This window comes from Bubalus bubalis, chromosome 17 (genome assembly GCF_019923935.1).
Source record: "Bubalus bubalis isolate 160015118507 breed Murrah chromosome 17, NDDB_SH_1, whole genome shotgun sequence".
In the NCBI taxonomy this organism is placed as follows: domain Eukaryota; kingdom Metazoa; phylum Chordata; class Mammalia; order Artiodactyla; family Bovidae; genus Bubalus; species Bubalus bubalis.
Genome location: NC_059173.1, coordinates 12012193 through 12027770, shown reverse-complemented (window position 1 = coordinate 12027770; position 15578 = coordinate 12012193). Strand labels below are relative to the sequence as shown.

The 15578-nt window shown below is 52.8% G+C and overlaps 1 protein-coding gene across 6 annotated transcripts in view; it reads left to right on the top strand.

Moving 5' to 3' along the window:
• RBM19 (RNA binding motif protein 19) overlaps window positions 1–15578 on the top strand; it is a 121387-nt gene that overhangs the window by 606 nt on the left and 105203 nt on the right. For 4 of the 6 annotated variants that reach the window (XM_045163067.1, XM_045163068.1, XM_045163066.1 and 1 more), the window contains exons 2-14: window positions 1814–1996; window positions 2371–2496; window positions 2686–2724; window positions 2995–3187; window positions 4341–4558; window positions 6216–6314; window positions 8453–8531; window positions 9839–9910; window positions 10840–11043; window positions 11574–11704; window positions 12447–12568; window positions 13009–13105; window positions 13651–13761. In XM_045163067.1, the coding sequence (XP_045019002.1) occupies window positions 1814–1996; window positions 2371–2496; window positions 2686–2724; window positions 2995–3187; window positions 4341–4558; window positions 6216–6314; window positions 8453–8531; window positions 9839–9910; window positions 10840–11043; window positions 11574–11704; window positions 12447–12568; window positions 13009–13105; window positions 13651–13761 (1674 nt within the window). The remainder of the gene's footprint in view (window positions 1–1813; window positions 1997–2370; window positions 2497–2685; window positions 2725–2994; window positions 3188–4340; window positions 4559–6215; window positions 6315–8452; window positions 8532–9838; window positions 9911–10839; window positions 11044–11573; window positions 11705–12446; window positions 12569–13008; window positions 13106–13650; window positions 13762–15578) is intronic. The other 2 variants (XM_044930130.1, XM_045163069.1) reach the window with 1 other exon arrangement.

The window sequence follows — 15578 nt, the reverse complement described above, 5'->3', positions numbered from 1 at the left end:
CTGTAAAAGGCTTTAAACCACTTAATTTCGTAAGTGGAAAGGGGTGGCCCAGTCATACTTGTCTCTGCCTAGAGCCCACAGAACCTGGCACTGTGGTAGGCATGCAATAAAAGCATCCCGAATAAATGAGTGAAAAAATAGCGTGTCAGATGGCTAGATGCCTTCTGCCCCAGAGGATTGTCTGTACTTATTTAACAGTGACCTTTCCTTGGGTGGAGAGGGCCCTCCACCTCTCCTGTGGCCAGTAAGTTCATTCCCCAAATACAAAATGTGCCATGTGGATGGCATGAGAGATCTGTACTCCTTAGAAAGAGTAAGAACATAAAGCCATTTCTGTTTCATTTTTGTGGTTTTTTACTTTACCTTTTTTTCCTCCGTGGCAAGTTGGGGATAATCACTTACCGTATGATTATTAAAATTCAGTATAAAATGAGAAGCAAAATCTTTTTTTTAAGGGTCTTTTAAATTTTTTTATATTTATTTGGCTGTGGGATCTTTAGTTGTGGCATTTGAACTCTTAGTTGTGGCATATGGGATTCAGTTCTCTGACCAGGAGCCCCTGCATTGGGAGCACAGAGTCTTAGCCACTGGCCAACCAAGCAAAGACTTTTGTTCTGTCCTGTCCTCCATCTCCAAGAGTAACCATTTTTATGACTTGGCGTCTCTTGGCAAGTTACTTATTTCAAAATCCTTAATGTCATCATACAGTAAGCCTGCAAATTGTCAGCTCCTACTACAACTGTTTGTAACTAATTCTTTCATTTATCAGACAAGATGTGCAATAGGAAGAGATAGGCCATACTGAGAAGCAAAATGAGATGGTAGTTAGAGGGAAGAAAGGGTCACCGTGCTAAAATCCTCATTCATCAGAGCGAGACATCAAGAGATGCTGTCTAAAGCTAAGGGATGGATCAGTAATAGATGGGTTTTTTTTAAGATTTTTTAAAATTTATTTAGTTTTGACTGTGCTTGGTCTCCATTGCTGAGTGGGGGTTTTCTCTAGTTGCAGGGCAAGTGCTTCCCACTGCAGTGGCACCTCTTGTTGCAGAGCACAAGTTCTAGAACAAGGGCTCAGTAGTTGTGGGGCACAGGCTTAGTCCTTCCACAGCATGTGGGATCTTCCAGGACCAGGGATTGAACCCATGTCCCCTGCATGTCAAGGCAGATTCTTAACCACTGGACCACCAGGGAAGCCCCCAGTAATTGATATTTTTAAAGTAACCTATTTAGGGTAAATGATGAAAGAATTAAAAACAATAAATAACAGAGACTGGAAGGGAGGAATGGATGATGTAGGTTTCTTATCTTTCATAGTGGAAGTCAGCAGGTAGTCTTTGGGGGTATAAATAGGCCAGGAAAAAAAGTTGAGAGCTGACTGTTGGGACATAGAACGGTGCTTATGAGGAGTCCTGAAAACAAGCTGTTCTTACTCCTGTCTACCATGATCAGCAAACACTGTGTAGTTTACCATATTCCGTATTTCACACATCTACTGTGACAGCATTTGTTAGATGTTTACATTGTAGCAGCTACCGTGCTGGGCTCCTGGCACAACAGGTCTCATTAACCTCCTAGCAGCCCACAGGCCTGCAGGATTCTGAGTCTTGACTTCCTCACTGATGAAGGGACTTGGTTAAGGCCACACACAGACAAGTGTTGGAGCTGGGTTAGAACTGGGCACCAGCCACAAAGCATGCTCTGCCACTGCCCTGCCTAAGGGGAGGAATCCTGGGGTCTCGGGTTCCCAGCCCATTTTGTCCCTTTGGCTCCGAGGCCTCCCAGCATCTCCCTCACCATTCCTGTCCTGTCCTAGATGAAGGAGGAGCGTTTCCGGCAGCTCTTCACCGCCTTCGGCACACTGACGGACTGCAGCCTCAAGTTCACCAAAGACGGCAAGTTCCGCAAGTTTGGCTTCATCGGTTTCAAGTCCGAGGAAGAGGCCCAGACGGCGCGGAACCATTTCAACAAGAGTTTTATCGACACGTCCCGGATCACGGTGAGCGGGCGTCGACTTCACCCCCACCTGCCTGTCGCCAGGGATGCCCTGGCTCTTTCTCGCCACGTGCGAGACCAGTGCCTGGCCCCTTCCAGACCGTGATGCCTTTGGTCTTCCTCACTGTTCTCAGATCCTCGTGCTTGTTAATCCCCTGCAGCATTTGTGGAAGCAGTTTTCCCCAGAGTCTCTGATTCCCTGTGTTGGGGGAGAGGAGCCAAGAATTTGTGTGTCTCACAAGCTCGCAGGTGATGGTGTTGCCACTGGTCCCAGAATGAGAAGCACTGGTCTACAGTATTCATCTGCTGCCCCAGTCAGCACCCGCCTGTGCTGGGCGTGGTGGCAGGTGTCATCACCACGCTCTCTGTCTCTCGCAGGTGGAGTTCTGCAAGTCCTTTGGGGACCCGACAAAGCCTCGAGCCTGGAGCAAGCATGCTCAGAAATCGAGCCAGTCCAAGCCACCCCCAAAAGACAAAGACGCCATCTCCACAGAACCTACGAAAGTGCGTGGACAGTCACTCCCGGCCATATCCCGGGTGTCAGCGGAGCAGTCAGCCCGGGAAGGCAGGGTAGTGGGAGGTAGAGGGATCTGAGAATCCCTCTTGGATGGTTCCCGAAAGCAGCCCTCCCAGGGCAGTGGGCTTCCATCTCCTTTCATCTCTGACCCTCACACCTGTGCCTTCTGTTTACAGGACGACAAGAAGAAGAAGGTCGCAGGTGAACTGGAGAAGGTGGGTCTGTCTTGGTGACCACGCAGAGGGTGGGCAGCAGAGACGGACCTTGCTGCCCGTCTCTCCTTGCCATATCTCTGTGGCTTCTTCGTCTTTCTGTCCAGTGCCACCCTCCCCAGGACCAACCTGTCTGGCCCCCGGGAGCCCTCTAGAGACTGGGGGAACATGGCCTCAGAGAACGTGGTTACCCTCCAAAGAGTTAGCAAGGTTGAGCCCTCCCTGACCTACTTTGCCTGTTCTCTCCTCTTCCTGCTTCTCCGGCGCCCACAGCTGAAAGACGATAATGAGTTCCAGGAGTTCCTGTCGGTTCACCAGAAGCGGACACAGGTGGCCACTTGGGCAAATGATGCCCTGGACACTGAACCCTCGAAAGGGAAGAGCAAGCCAGCCAACGATTACCTGAACTTTGACTCCGACTCAGGGCAGGAGAGCGAGGAGGAGGAAGATGGGGAGAACTCGGAAGGTGAGGGTATGTCCCCGCTATAGTGTGCGCCCTGCACCTGCCCGCACCTCAGCACAAGTGACCTGGGACCCCTCCAGGTTGGACCTGGGAGATAGCAGATCAGATGCTGCCCCACAGAGGGTTGATTATCCCAACCATGGGTACGTTGGACTTGATCGATCCTGGTCTCTTATCCAGTCAGTGGATTACTCGCTCAAGAATTGATTGAGCGCCTACTGTATGCCAGGCGGTGGTTGTAGCAGTGAGCAAAAGACGAGAGTCTGCTCCCGTGGAGCTGTCGTCCTGGTGGGGAAAGAAACAGTAAAGGAATCAGACTGATTCCTTTATTCGGTATTCAGTACATGATGTGAACATGAGTGCTGCAGAGAGAAAGCAGGAAGTGGGGGGTGGGAGAGGCCCTGGAGAAGGGTGGTCCTTGAATAGAGGCGGTGAGGGATGAGCCTCTGTCCTTAGAAAGGGCTCACAGTGTAGCCGTGAGGTGCTCAGTGTGGTAAGTGCGGCGATTGAGGGGTGGAATCAACTTCGGTTGAAAGGCAAGGGAGTGAATTTAAGGTGAGTTTTATGACTGGTAAAGTCTCTGTGCAAAGCTGGGATCCAAAGGACTCCATGGGAGTTGGGGGGACTCAGAGAGGGTGGAGGGTGAGGAGGGGCTCCAGGCAGAGGGAAAGGCGTGGCAGAGGAGTGGGAAGAGCAGGAGCCAGGGGGTGTCCACATGCTCAGGGTGGCTGCAGCAGAGAGGGCTGGTGGAGAAGCCAGTGAACTCACCAGACCCCACGAGGAGTTTGGATTTCCCCTGAAAGAGCAACTGGGGTAAAACCCGAGCTCCTTGTTAGGCCTGGGAGCCACCGGCAGGTCTGGCTCAAGGAGTAAAAATCCTCTCTAGGGTCTCAAAAAGTCGTGCAGCCTCACACTTGGCCAGTGAGAGAGGCTGGTGAGAGAGCCCTGAAATTCTCCACGTGGAGTGTGGAAACTGTCAGAACGCCGTCATTTCAGTTATTTATCCAAGGGCTTGCTGGGCACCAGGGGGGCTTGGCAGGGGCTCCTGGTCACCATGAGCTTGGCACCTAATGTGTCACACCACCACGCTGTCTGCCACCCCAGCCCTCTGGTTTGCTCACAGCCATCACCAATTCCAGCCTTTCCATCTTTCCAGAGGAGGAGGATGGCCTCAAACCCAAGGAACCCAAGGCAGCCGTGCAGAAGGAGCTGTCCGACATGGACTACCTGAGGTCCAAGGTGGTGGCGGCTGAGTCACCATCCTTGGAGGAGAGTGAAGATGAAGCTGTGAACTGTGAAGAGGGGAGTGAGTCAGAGGAAGAGCGTTCCTTTGCTGCCCCTGCCCAGCAGGACAGGGAGGCGGCCCCAGCCAAGGTGTGTGTGGATCTGTGAGGAGCCTGGGGAGGGAGACCTGGACCTCGCCTACCTTCCCTGCAGCCTCTTTGTGGGGAGTTTAATATTAAGGAAGGATAGTTCAGCAGCCTGGAGACCTGCCTTTAGCTCTCAGCCCAGCTTGCTTGCTGTATGACCCCAAGCAAGCACATCCATCTCTGAATTTGGTTCCTTTTGCTAAGAGAGAGGCTGCCTGCCCCTCCAGAGTTGGGGGGGGGGGGGTGTAAACAAGCTGAAAAAGGGTCTTGAATATACTATACTTAGTATTCAGTAGGAAGGTAGGCAGGTGTGAGCCCACAATCGGCAAGAGTAGATGAAATTAATTGAGCGTTGACTACATGTAAGGTTCAAAGCCAGGCATGTTGTTTTGTCACTGAATCTCATGGTAGTTGTGGGGGAATGGAGCTTCTTGTCCCATTTTACAGGTGAGGAAACTGAGGCCCAGAGAAAGGAAGTGACTTGCCCACAGGCATGGCTGGGTAGTGGTGGAAGTCAGAACCCAGATCCAGGTCTGCCAGGCTCTGGAGTCTAGATTAAAACGTGGGCACTGCCTTCCAGGACGGCCACCCCGTCTCCCACATGAGGGTTCTCTTTGCTCAGGACAGCGTCCCACATCCTTTGGGTCTTCATTCCCTCTTCTCCTTCCTCCTCTTTCTCCTTTCTCTTCTCCCTCCTTTCCTTCTCTGCCCCCCTCATAATTGCTACCTCCTGTTCTCTTTTCCTAAAATACATACTCAAAAGAGATAGTCAAGTGTGGCTAAGTCAGGGAACTGCGTTCAACTCCAAGCTCTGACCTGGAACAGCCATGGGTCCCAAGGTGAAGTGCTTCTCCTCTGGCCTCTGACCTTCCTGTGAGATGAGGCTCAGCGAGCCCTGGTCCCTGTGTCTGATTCCCAGGGCTCGCTGAGCCTCATCTTAGATGAAGGTCAACCCCCGTGCCTGAGTGTGCACTGGAACTCAGAAGTTGCAGGCTTCAGGGATGTATCCCACAACTCACGCAGGGCAGCACCCCACAAAAGCACATGACTCTTTCTGCAGTGAAGTTAGACCTGATTGCTCATCTACTTGGGATAATTGTAAACCTTAAATTGTGCCGGAACAGCTCAGAGCAGATTTCACCAGCAAATGAGTCCAAATCAGGGCAAGTTTTATTACCCAAGGAATTAACCCCCAAATTAGGTTTTTTTCAGAGCTGTTTCAATTCTAAAATTACAGAAGACATCCCGAACCTGTAACCTCTGTAAGACTGTTTTACAGATTCAGGAGGATGGCTGTGTCTGCACAGTGCTTTGTGCGATGTCTGGCATAGAGTAAGCCCTGACTCCATGGTGGCATATGTTACCTCAGGGCTCCTTCCACTTCTCTTGCCCCTCCGTGTGGCCTGGGGCCCCTGCGAGCAGACCCCCCGTGAGCCAGGCTGTGGTTCTGGCCCTCATCTTGGGGCCACATGGAGGCTTGGCATCTCCTCTGCCAGGCCCTGGCCAGACTCCGCATCCCTGGCAGGCACGATGCTCCGGGCATTGCCCATTCGCCTAGTGGCAGGGGTTTCAGCACACTCACTGGGACGCCCAGGTCGGCTCCTCCTGCAGCCACACCTGGGAGCTCAGTGCGATCATTTCTGCTCTCTGCCATCACTCAGACCGAGAAACCCACTCAGACCGAGAAACCAGCCAGCCAGAAGGAACCCACCACCCCCCACACTGTGAAACTGCGGGGAGCCCCATTCAACGTCACAGAGGTGCGTGCCAGGAACCGGGTGAGGCAGGGAGCCCCTGGGAAGGGGGAGACAAAGCTAAGGGTGCCTGGAGCCTCTGTTGCAGTGGGAATTCGGGGCCGGTTGAGGACTTGAGCTGGAGGGAACTGGGGGCCAAAAAGGCTGAGACATAGAATCTCGGGCATTGTCAGGCTCAGAAAACAGACGGCTATACCGAGACAGAGAAAGACTGAGCTCCCTCATTGATCATCTATACTAGCGGTGGGCAAACATTTCTGTTAAAAATTTTTTAAAAGGGACCAGCTAGTAAATACCTAAGGCTTTGTGATCAGTCTGGTCTCTGTCACCACTATTCAACCCTGTTGTAGCAGAGGCAGCCCTAGATGACAGGTAATCCAGTAGGCATGGCTGTGTGCCAGTAAAACTTTATTTACAAAAACAGGCAGCGGGCCGCATTTGGCCTGCATCCTATAGTTTCCTGGCTCTGAATCTACACAACAGAGAACACTTTGTAAGTTTCCCTTCTTATGAAAGTAGTATAAGTTCAGTGTAGGAAATTTTGTTAGTGTAGCTAAACAACAAAGCAAAAATGACCTATTGCTGGGATGACTGTAGAAATTGCCAACCCAACTGCCTGGAGAGAGGGGAGTGGTAACTAGAGAGGATCCTCAGATGCAGGACTAATGACCTCCAGGTCTGGTTACTATAGGCGGAAAGACGGACCTTCCCAGGCAAATTGGAGCAGGCTCTTCCAAGTCCCACATCTATATCCCATTCACTGACAACCACTAATAAATTCTGGGTGTATCTTCTTAGAGATTTTTTTTTCTTTGTATACAGACACTGACCTATGTCTTTTCTTTCTAAAATGCAGTTCTACAGCAGGAACTATTTTGAAACTTACCCCCCCATCATATTATGTCATAAATATTTCTGAATAGTGAATATTCTGCTGCAACACCATTTTTCACGTTGCATGCTCTTCTTTACTTGGCTGTGTCACGTCTTAGTTGCAGCATGAAGGCTCAGTAGTTGTGGCATGTGGGCTTAGTAGCTCTGGGGCAAGTGGGATCTTAGTTCCCTGACCAGGGAACGAACCCAAGCCCCCTGCATTGCAAGGCCAATTCTTAACCACTGGACCACCAGCGAAGTCCCCTACGTGCTATTCTTTACTCTGGATGCACTGTGTTGGATTCACTGCTGCTGCTGCTAAGTCGCTTCAGTCGTGTCTGACTCTTTGCAGCCCCTGGGACTGTAGCCCGCCATGCTCCTCTGTCCATGGGGATGCTCCAGACAAGAATACTGGGTTGTGTTGCCATGCGCTCCCCCAGGGGGTCGTCTGGACCCAGGAATCAAACCCCACATCTCATATGTCTCTTATACCCAACCCCCTAAACTGAGACATGGGTGTTTCCAGTCTTCTGCTGTTTTGAATAATGATGCAGTCAGCACATTTCTTGAGATCAGAGGTCAGCAGGCTTTTCTCTATCGACATCAGTTGGTGCACATTTTAGGTTTTTGTGGGCATATGATCTCTGTTGTACTTTTCTTTTTTTTCTTATAATCCTTTGAAAATGTAAAAGCTATTCTTAGCTTGTAAGCTGTGGGCAGTATTTGACCTGTGGGCTATTGTTTGCCAGTCCTGGCTTGTATAAATATTTTATACAAGCACCTGCATGTACATTATTAAGGCTTGGATACAGAAAGTCAGTCACTCTCTGGAAGCTTGGCCAGTTTATGCTCTCTTCAACAGAGTATGAGAGTGCCTGTGAACCGTGGGCATCCCTCTTTATCAGTGTAGCAGGTCAAAATGACATCTCATCTTTCTGAGTAATTTGTGGAACTCAGTAGTCATAAGAAAAAGATGGATTAATTGGCTAGATAACATTTAAAACTTCTCTAAGGCAACTTTGTACCATAAAGTCAGAAGGCAAACAGCAGGCATTTACAACACAAACAACGGACAGAACTCGTTTCTTTAACTTACAAACAGGTAAGTAGAAATCGGGAGCTATGGACGACAGAAAAGTAGAAGCGAGGATATCTTCTAAGAGAAAGAGTTCAAATGGCCCAGAAAGATGCTTGAGTTCACTGGTAATTAAAGAAATACAGACCAAATCTGTATTGAAATGGGGAACAAAAACTTTTTCTTCTCCTCACAGAAAAATGTCATGGAATTCCTGGCACCTCTGAAACCCGTGGCCATTCGAATAGTGAGAAATGCTCATGGGAACAAAACAGGTGAGGCGGGGGCTGTTTCCGGGGGGGCTGGAGAGGCAGGTGCCTGGACCGGAAGGTTGAGACAGTTGAACTGTGGCGATGCTTTGAGGGTAGTCGCTGTCCTTCCTCCTTGTGGCCCCGTCTCAGTGAATGTGACAGTCTCAGGACGGAGTCTGCCTCCTGTCCCCCGCCACGGGCATGCGGTGTGCAGCTGTGGGAGCAGGGCCCAGCCCCCGGGCCCGGGGGCTCAGTAATGACTGTGGCCTTCAGCCCAGGGGCTGGGGACCCCCGGGGACTGAAAGCAGAAAGAGGCCACGATCAGATTCAGGATGGCCCCCTGGCTGGTGAGGGGAGGGTCTGGGGCAGGGCCCGAGGAGGCGGGTAGGCTGGGCTGGAAGCTTTTGCAGTCCCCAAGGGGAGGGTCTTGTGACACAGACCAAAACCCTGGCCTTTGGCGCAAATTACGGCCCTGCCACCTGCTAGCCATGTGTCCGTGGGCACATCCCTTAACTCAGGTTCCCCAGCCCTGGACCACAGATTGGTACACGTCCATGGCCTGTTAGGAACTGCACAGCAGGAGGGCAGCAGCTGGCGAGCAAGGGAAGCTTCGTCTGTATTCACAGCCACTCCCATTGCTCAAATTACCACGTTATCACAATATAATAATGTTAGAAATAAAGTGCACGATAAATGCAGTGCGCTTGAATCATCCTGAAAGCATCCCCACTCCCAGTCTATGGAAAATTGTCTTCCACGAAACCAGTCCCTGGTGCCAGAAAGGTTGGAGACCTCTGTCTTAGCACGCCTCTAGGAAAGTGGGGAGGGGAGGCCCCTCTGCGGCTGTCGGGGTTGAGGCCCCATGAGGTCGAAGCCTCTCGTTCTCGGAAAGACTCCTTGGAAAGGCACCTCCTTGTCTGTGCCAGTCAGAGCCACAGGCGGTCACTGTGCAGGTGGCCCCTCTGGTGCCAAGCTGGGCACAGCCCTGCCACCACAGACACTTGTCTGGAGAAGGCCAAGGAGCAGGCACTGGTCAGCGCAGGGTGAGGCTGGGAGGGAGACCAAGATCGCCTGTGTTTGTGACTCCTATGGTCCAGCACTTTCATTCCAGAAAGCCAGCCACAGGGTCAGAACTCTTCCTGCAGAGGGAAATTTGCCTTGGGGAGAGGGGAGTGGAAAGAAGAATCTGTGGGATTTGCCAAAAACTGTAGGTTTCCCACCACCACTTCCTGCTGCTTCCCCCAAACACCTAGCACAGCGTGAGTGTTCCTCGTGGCGCCCACTAGTGTCTGCAGCCTGTGGACCTTACCTTTGTATTGGTCCTTTTGCAGGGTACGTCTTTGTGGATTTCAGCAGTGAAGAGGAAGTGAGGAAGGCCCTGAAATGCAACAGGGAGTACATGGGTAAGGATGCCCGCACGGTGGCAGGGGCTCTTTCGGTCAGTTACTCCGTAAGGTCATGTCGGGGGTCTGCTGTGTGCTGCTAGGCACTGAGGATAAGGCCCCTGCCCTCCTAGGGCAGAGATCAGGCTGAGTTTCCTATAGAGGAAACTTACATCGAGAGGGGAGAGAGAGGCGGTAACTAGAGGGGCTGTGCTGTGGACAGATGCAGGCAAGGGTCGGGATTGGAGGATTTAAACAGGATCGTGTCTGCTTGGACCACGTTGAGCTGGTGACATTGGAGCAAAAGCTAGAGAAATTGAGGGAGCCAGCTCTGGCTTTGTGGGGTGGGGCCATTCCGGTACAGGGAACAGCCAGGGCGATGTCCAGACTTGGGAGGTCTCTGGACTCGCTACCAGGACGTGATCTCTGACCCCTCCCTGGTGTGGACAGGTGACTCAGATCCAGCCATCAACCCCTTGTGAGGACATGAGTTCTCTTAGAGAAGGGAGTAACCTGAGGAGTCTTGCTCGCAGGCCAGGTGATAGGATTTATTGAGTGCCTACTATGTGCGTGTAGAGGGAAGGTGGTGGTTGCAGTCTAATCAGGCACTCAGAGCGATGCAGGGACATAGCTGAGCGGCACCACCAGGGTGGGGCTGTCACCCGAGATGATTCCCAGGGCAGCGCCAGGGACCGGGCCCTGGAATCGGGAAGATGCAGCCCCGTGACCCAGGCCAGCTCCCCCAGGGCTGAAGCCGAGCTCGCAGGCCGAGTGATATTCAGGCCCGGCTTCAGCTGGGGCCGCCGCCCTGGTGAGCAGAGCCTGGCATGTGGTGCCATCCCCAGCCGCCTTCGCCGTGGCCTCTGGAAGGCAGCAGCAGCGATGAGTCTGGAACCTGGGAGATTCCGGGCCTCCCCCCAGCCGGGCCCTAACGGCCTTCCCTTGCCCAGGTGGACGCTACATCGAAGTGTTCAGGGAAAGGAATGTCCCTGCGGCCAAGGCGCCCCTGAAGAATGGTGCCAAACCCTGGCAAGGCCGGACGCTCGGGGAGCACGAAGAGGAGGAGGACCTGGCCGACTCCGGGAGGCTCTTCGTGCGGAACCTGCCCTATACCAGCTCTGAGGAGGACCTGGAGAAGCTCTTCTCCAGATACGGTAGGGGGGTGGCCTCCGGCTTGCTGCACGCGCCCAGGGCAAGTGGCCTGAGTCCCTGTCTGCCTAGGCTTAACCTTGGCCTGATGACGTCCCTTGCTGGTCTCAATTTTCTCATCCATAGATTGGGCTTCATCATCTCTGAGCTGCTATCAGTCAGACAGGCTGTAGGTAGAGGAGCTCGAAGTCCTAGATAGCATCACAGCCACCTTTCGTGGTCTGAACCCAGGCTCCCTTAGCTCTTGCTCATTAAAACTCAGAATTGACGGGGTTGGGTATGGTTTTCTGAGATATCCCTGGTGTCCAAACTCTGACTTTGGTCTTGGAAGCCCACTCACTGTGTGTGCAGATATGAAGTGCTCTCCAGTCTGAATTCTGCTGTCTAAATAGTCCTGCTGTTTAGTCCAGCAGCCGCCTCAGCTCCACGCTCTCACTGGTTAAAACCCCTCCCCTGACTAGTGCCCAGAATTTTCCTGCCCAGAGCTCATACCTGGCCCCGGCCCACAGAACACTGACGCCCTTCCTGCCCTTAGGTCCCCTGTCGGAGCTGCATTACCCCATCGACAGCCTGACCAAGAAGCCCAAGGGCTTTGCCTTCATCACCTTCATGTTCCCAGAGCACGCCGTGAAGGCCTACGCCGAGGTGGACGGGCAGGTGTTCCAGGTGATGGCCCATGGGCTGGCGGGCGACTGGTGGGCTCAGGCGGTGGGAGGAGGCCGTGAGTGTGTGCACATGCGCGTGTGCAGGCATGGACGTGCAAGCCAGCTTCTAGGGCCACGCACCCGATGCCCATGAAGCCACCTTCTGATCCGAGCTGCTGGGAGGGTCCCCCCCCGAGGGCAGGGTCTGCTCAGTTCTGGTCCCTGATTTAGTGCCTAGAGGAGCGCCTGGCACATAGTAGGCCTTTAAAAAGTGTTTGTGGATTAAATGAATGTGCTCTCCAGTTTGAGAAATACCACTTGGAGGAGGAGTAAGGAAGGAAAGAGTTTTGAACCGGCATTGAAATGGCCACAGTATAGAATGTAGGAAGCTTCTCTTTCCAAGTAACGTGCTCGGTGCACGCGCCTCCCTTTTCTGTCATTCACTCATTCGTTCATGATCTGTTGATCCCCTGTGGGTGCCAGGCCGGACCTGATCCTTGCCCACATGGAGTGCACATGCTCGCAGGGACAGGGTGGGGTGGAGAGCCTACAGGCGTTACTTACAAACTGCTCAGCATGCTTTTTGAGGCAGTGTCAGACCCCTGTGCTAACCTCGTGGGTGTTACGCCTGCAGCCCCTGTCTTAAGACAGAACTCTCAGCGCTGGTCCAGCCCCCGCGTGGAGAGGCCAGCGTCCCCCGGGCAGGATGTAGAAGCACCAGCCCCCTGCCTGTCCTTACCTCCTTCCTCTCGTCCCCACTCCAGGGCAGGATGCTCCACGTGTTACCATCCACCGTCAAGAAGGAGGCCAGTGAGGATGCCGACGCTCCGGGATCATCGTCCTACAAGAAGAAGAAAGAGTCCAAGGACAAAGCCAACAGCTCCAGGTCCATACCCGCCTCCGACCCGGGCTTCCCTGCCCTCGTCCCTCCTCTCCCTGCCCCCTGGGCTCCCGGCTCCTCGTGGTGACCTTAGCCCCTCATCCGTAACCTTGTTGCGCCTCAGTTTCCCCATATGTAAGATGGGGAGAATCAGAATCAGTGGTGCCTCTCTTTCGTGGTGTTGTAAGGACCAAGTGAGTTAGTGTAAGCGAAGCACTTGGTCCCTGGAGCTGAGTGAGTGCTTGACGGACCTGAGGGGGCGTTAATATCATCGTGGCTCTGTTGTCTGCTGGCCCTGGGGGTTTGGCCCACACCAGGTAAGACTGAGCAGGAGGAGGCTTTGGGGACTTAGGGAGGCAGGCCCAGGAGCTCCTTTCTTACAGGCTTTGCATCTGAAAAGCGCTTCTCCCATTCACCGTCCGTCTGATCTCTCTGTCCTTCCTCAGCTCTCACAACTGGAACACGCTGTTCATGGGCCCCAACGCCGTGGCCGACGCCATCGCCCAGAAGTACAGCGCCACCAAGAGTCAAGTGTTCGACCACGTGAGTGGGCGCCCCGTCTGACGTGTCCCCTGCTCTGGGCAGGGGAGGGGCGCTCTGGACCTGCTCTTGGGGAGTGGTTCTGGGCGGGAAGGCAGCAGGGCCATAAAGGGAAACAGTCCAGCTCTTCTTGAACCTTCCAGCAGAGGAGGAGATGAGGTCATTAACCAAGGTGCCCTGCATTGGGGTGATAACTTGAAGAAAGCTTCAGCCAAGTAGGGGCACAGAGTGAGAGTGAGCAGGCCGCTCAGGGGTGAGACATTCTAGCATAAATTGAACAGAGGGTGGAGCTGAGTCTGTATAGAAGCCCCGAGGTATAAATGAGCTTGACATGAGACCCTTACCTACGAGTGGAGGGGTGAACTTGGGGTCCTTGATTCACCCCGACAGACGTGGAACCCAGAACCATCAAGTCAGCGGGCATCCACGGGGAGCATCCATAGGGTCTCGCTCTATCCATGCCTCCTCCTCGGACTGTTAGGAGGTGTGACAGCTGACCTGTCGCCTGCCCAACAGCCAACAGGGCACCTTCCCTTTCCCTCCCGCAGGAGACCAAGGGCAGCGTGGCCGTGCGCGTGGCCCTGGGGGAGACCCAGCTCGTCCAGGAAGTGCGGCGTTTCCTCCTCGACAACGGGGTCTGTCTGGACTCCTTCAGCCAGGTGGGTGGCCTCGGGGGTGGGGGTCTCAACATCAAGGGACGTGGGAAAGGGTTGGAGGGTCGGGTCTGTCAAAGGCGTTGACTTTGCAACTGTCAATTAAAGTAAGAAAGATCATTGGCTCAGACTCCTGGCCTGTCGGAGCTGGATGGTGTCTCTTGGGGGCTGATAGGCAAGAGTTTCTGCACACAGGTTGGGTGTGTGTGTGAAAGTCGCTCAGTCGTATCTGACTCTTTGCGACCTTTTGGACTATACAGTCCGTGGATTCTTTAGGCCAGAATCCTGGAGTGGATAGTAATCTTTCCTTTCTCCAGGGGTTCTTACCATCCCAGGGATCAAACCCAGGTCTCCTGCATTGCAGGCGGATTCTTTACCAGCTGAGCCACAGGGGAAGCCCAAGAATACTGGAGTGGGTAGCCTATCCCTCCTCCAGCGGATCTTCTTGACCCAGGAATCAAACCAGGGTCTCCTGTATCGCAAGGTGGATTCTTTACCAACTGAGTTATCAGGGAGGCCCTTACACAGGCTGCGGGGGATCCCTAGGCATCTTTCATCCCGTCTCTCCTCTGCCCCGCTAGCGCCTTACCAGGAGCGCCTGTGGTGTGTTTGGCGGCTGAGACCTTTCTCGAGCCACGTAGGGAGAGGGCCCTCCACGTGCTTCTGCCCCACTACGTAGAGGTTCTTAGGTGTCTGGACAGTGAAGTCTTTGAGGGCCTGTTGAAATACGTGACATCAGCACCACCACCCCACCCCCACCCCCCCCACACACACACTTCATTTTACAGACTAGGAACCTGAGGTCCGGGGGCAGAGATGGGAGGACCAGAAGGTCAGACGGTGAGTCTGTTGTAGGAGCCTAGACTCAGTCTCAGGGCTTTACACCCCCAATTTGCAGTTTCCTCAACTTCACCAAACCTTAGAGTTTCACCGTAAAAGAATGGTTCAGGTGGAAGGACAGGTAGCTAGTAAAAGGATAATTAAATGGTTGGATGGTAAGTGGGTGCATAGAAAGTGGGAATGATGGGTAGGGGCATCTCGTGGGTGAGTGGATGGATGAATTCAGAAAGTGTGCTAGTATGTAATGTTCACTAGGGCTCCCCAAAGCACTCTTCTATGTTTATGTGCTTTATTAATTCTTTCACCCTCATTACAACCCCAGAGAGGCAGCACCATGTGCTCCCATTGTACAGAAGGGCCCACAATCACAGATTCACTCATCTTGGGTCACAGTGGAGCTGGATTTGAATGCAGGCCCGAGAGTCCATGCCTCTTAACAGTGCGCTCTGTGACCTGAGTTACACTTAAGCACCCAGTGGTGCCCAGCTTTCCCCCGCTGCCAATGGCTTCTGTCCCCTTCTCCTCACTCAACCCTCACAGCAACCGCGGGACGCCTATAGCTAAAAGGTGGGTGTTGCCATTAGCCCAGTTTGGAGATGCACAAACTGAGGCCCTTCAGAAGAAAACAGAAGCAAAACACTCTTTGACATAAATCATAGTGGTATCTCTTTGGATCTACCTCCAAGAGCTATGAAAATAAAAATGAACAAATGAGATCTAATTACACAAGAGCTTTTGCACAGAAGAGGAAACCATGATCAAAACAAAAAGACAAGCCACAGAATGGGGGGAAATATTTGCAACTGATGTGATCAGCAGGGGATTAATCTTCAAAATAAACAAATAGCTCATGTAGCACAATATCAAAAATTAAATATCAATATCAGCCCAGTCAGAAAATGGGCAGAAAATCTCAGTTGACATTTCTTCAAATGAGACATAAAGATGGCCAAAGGCACATGAAAAGATACTCAGCATTGCTA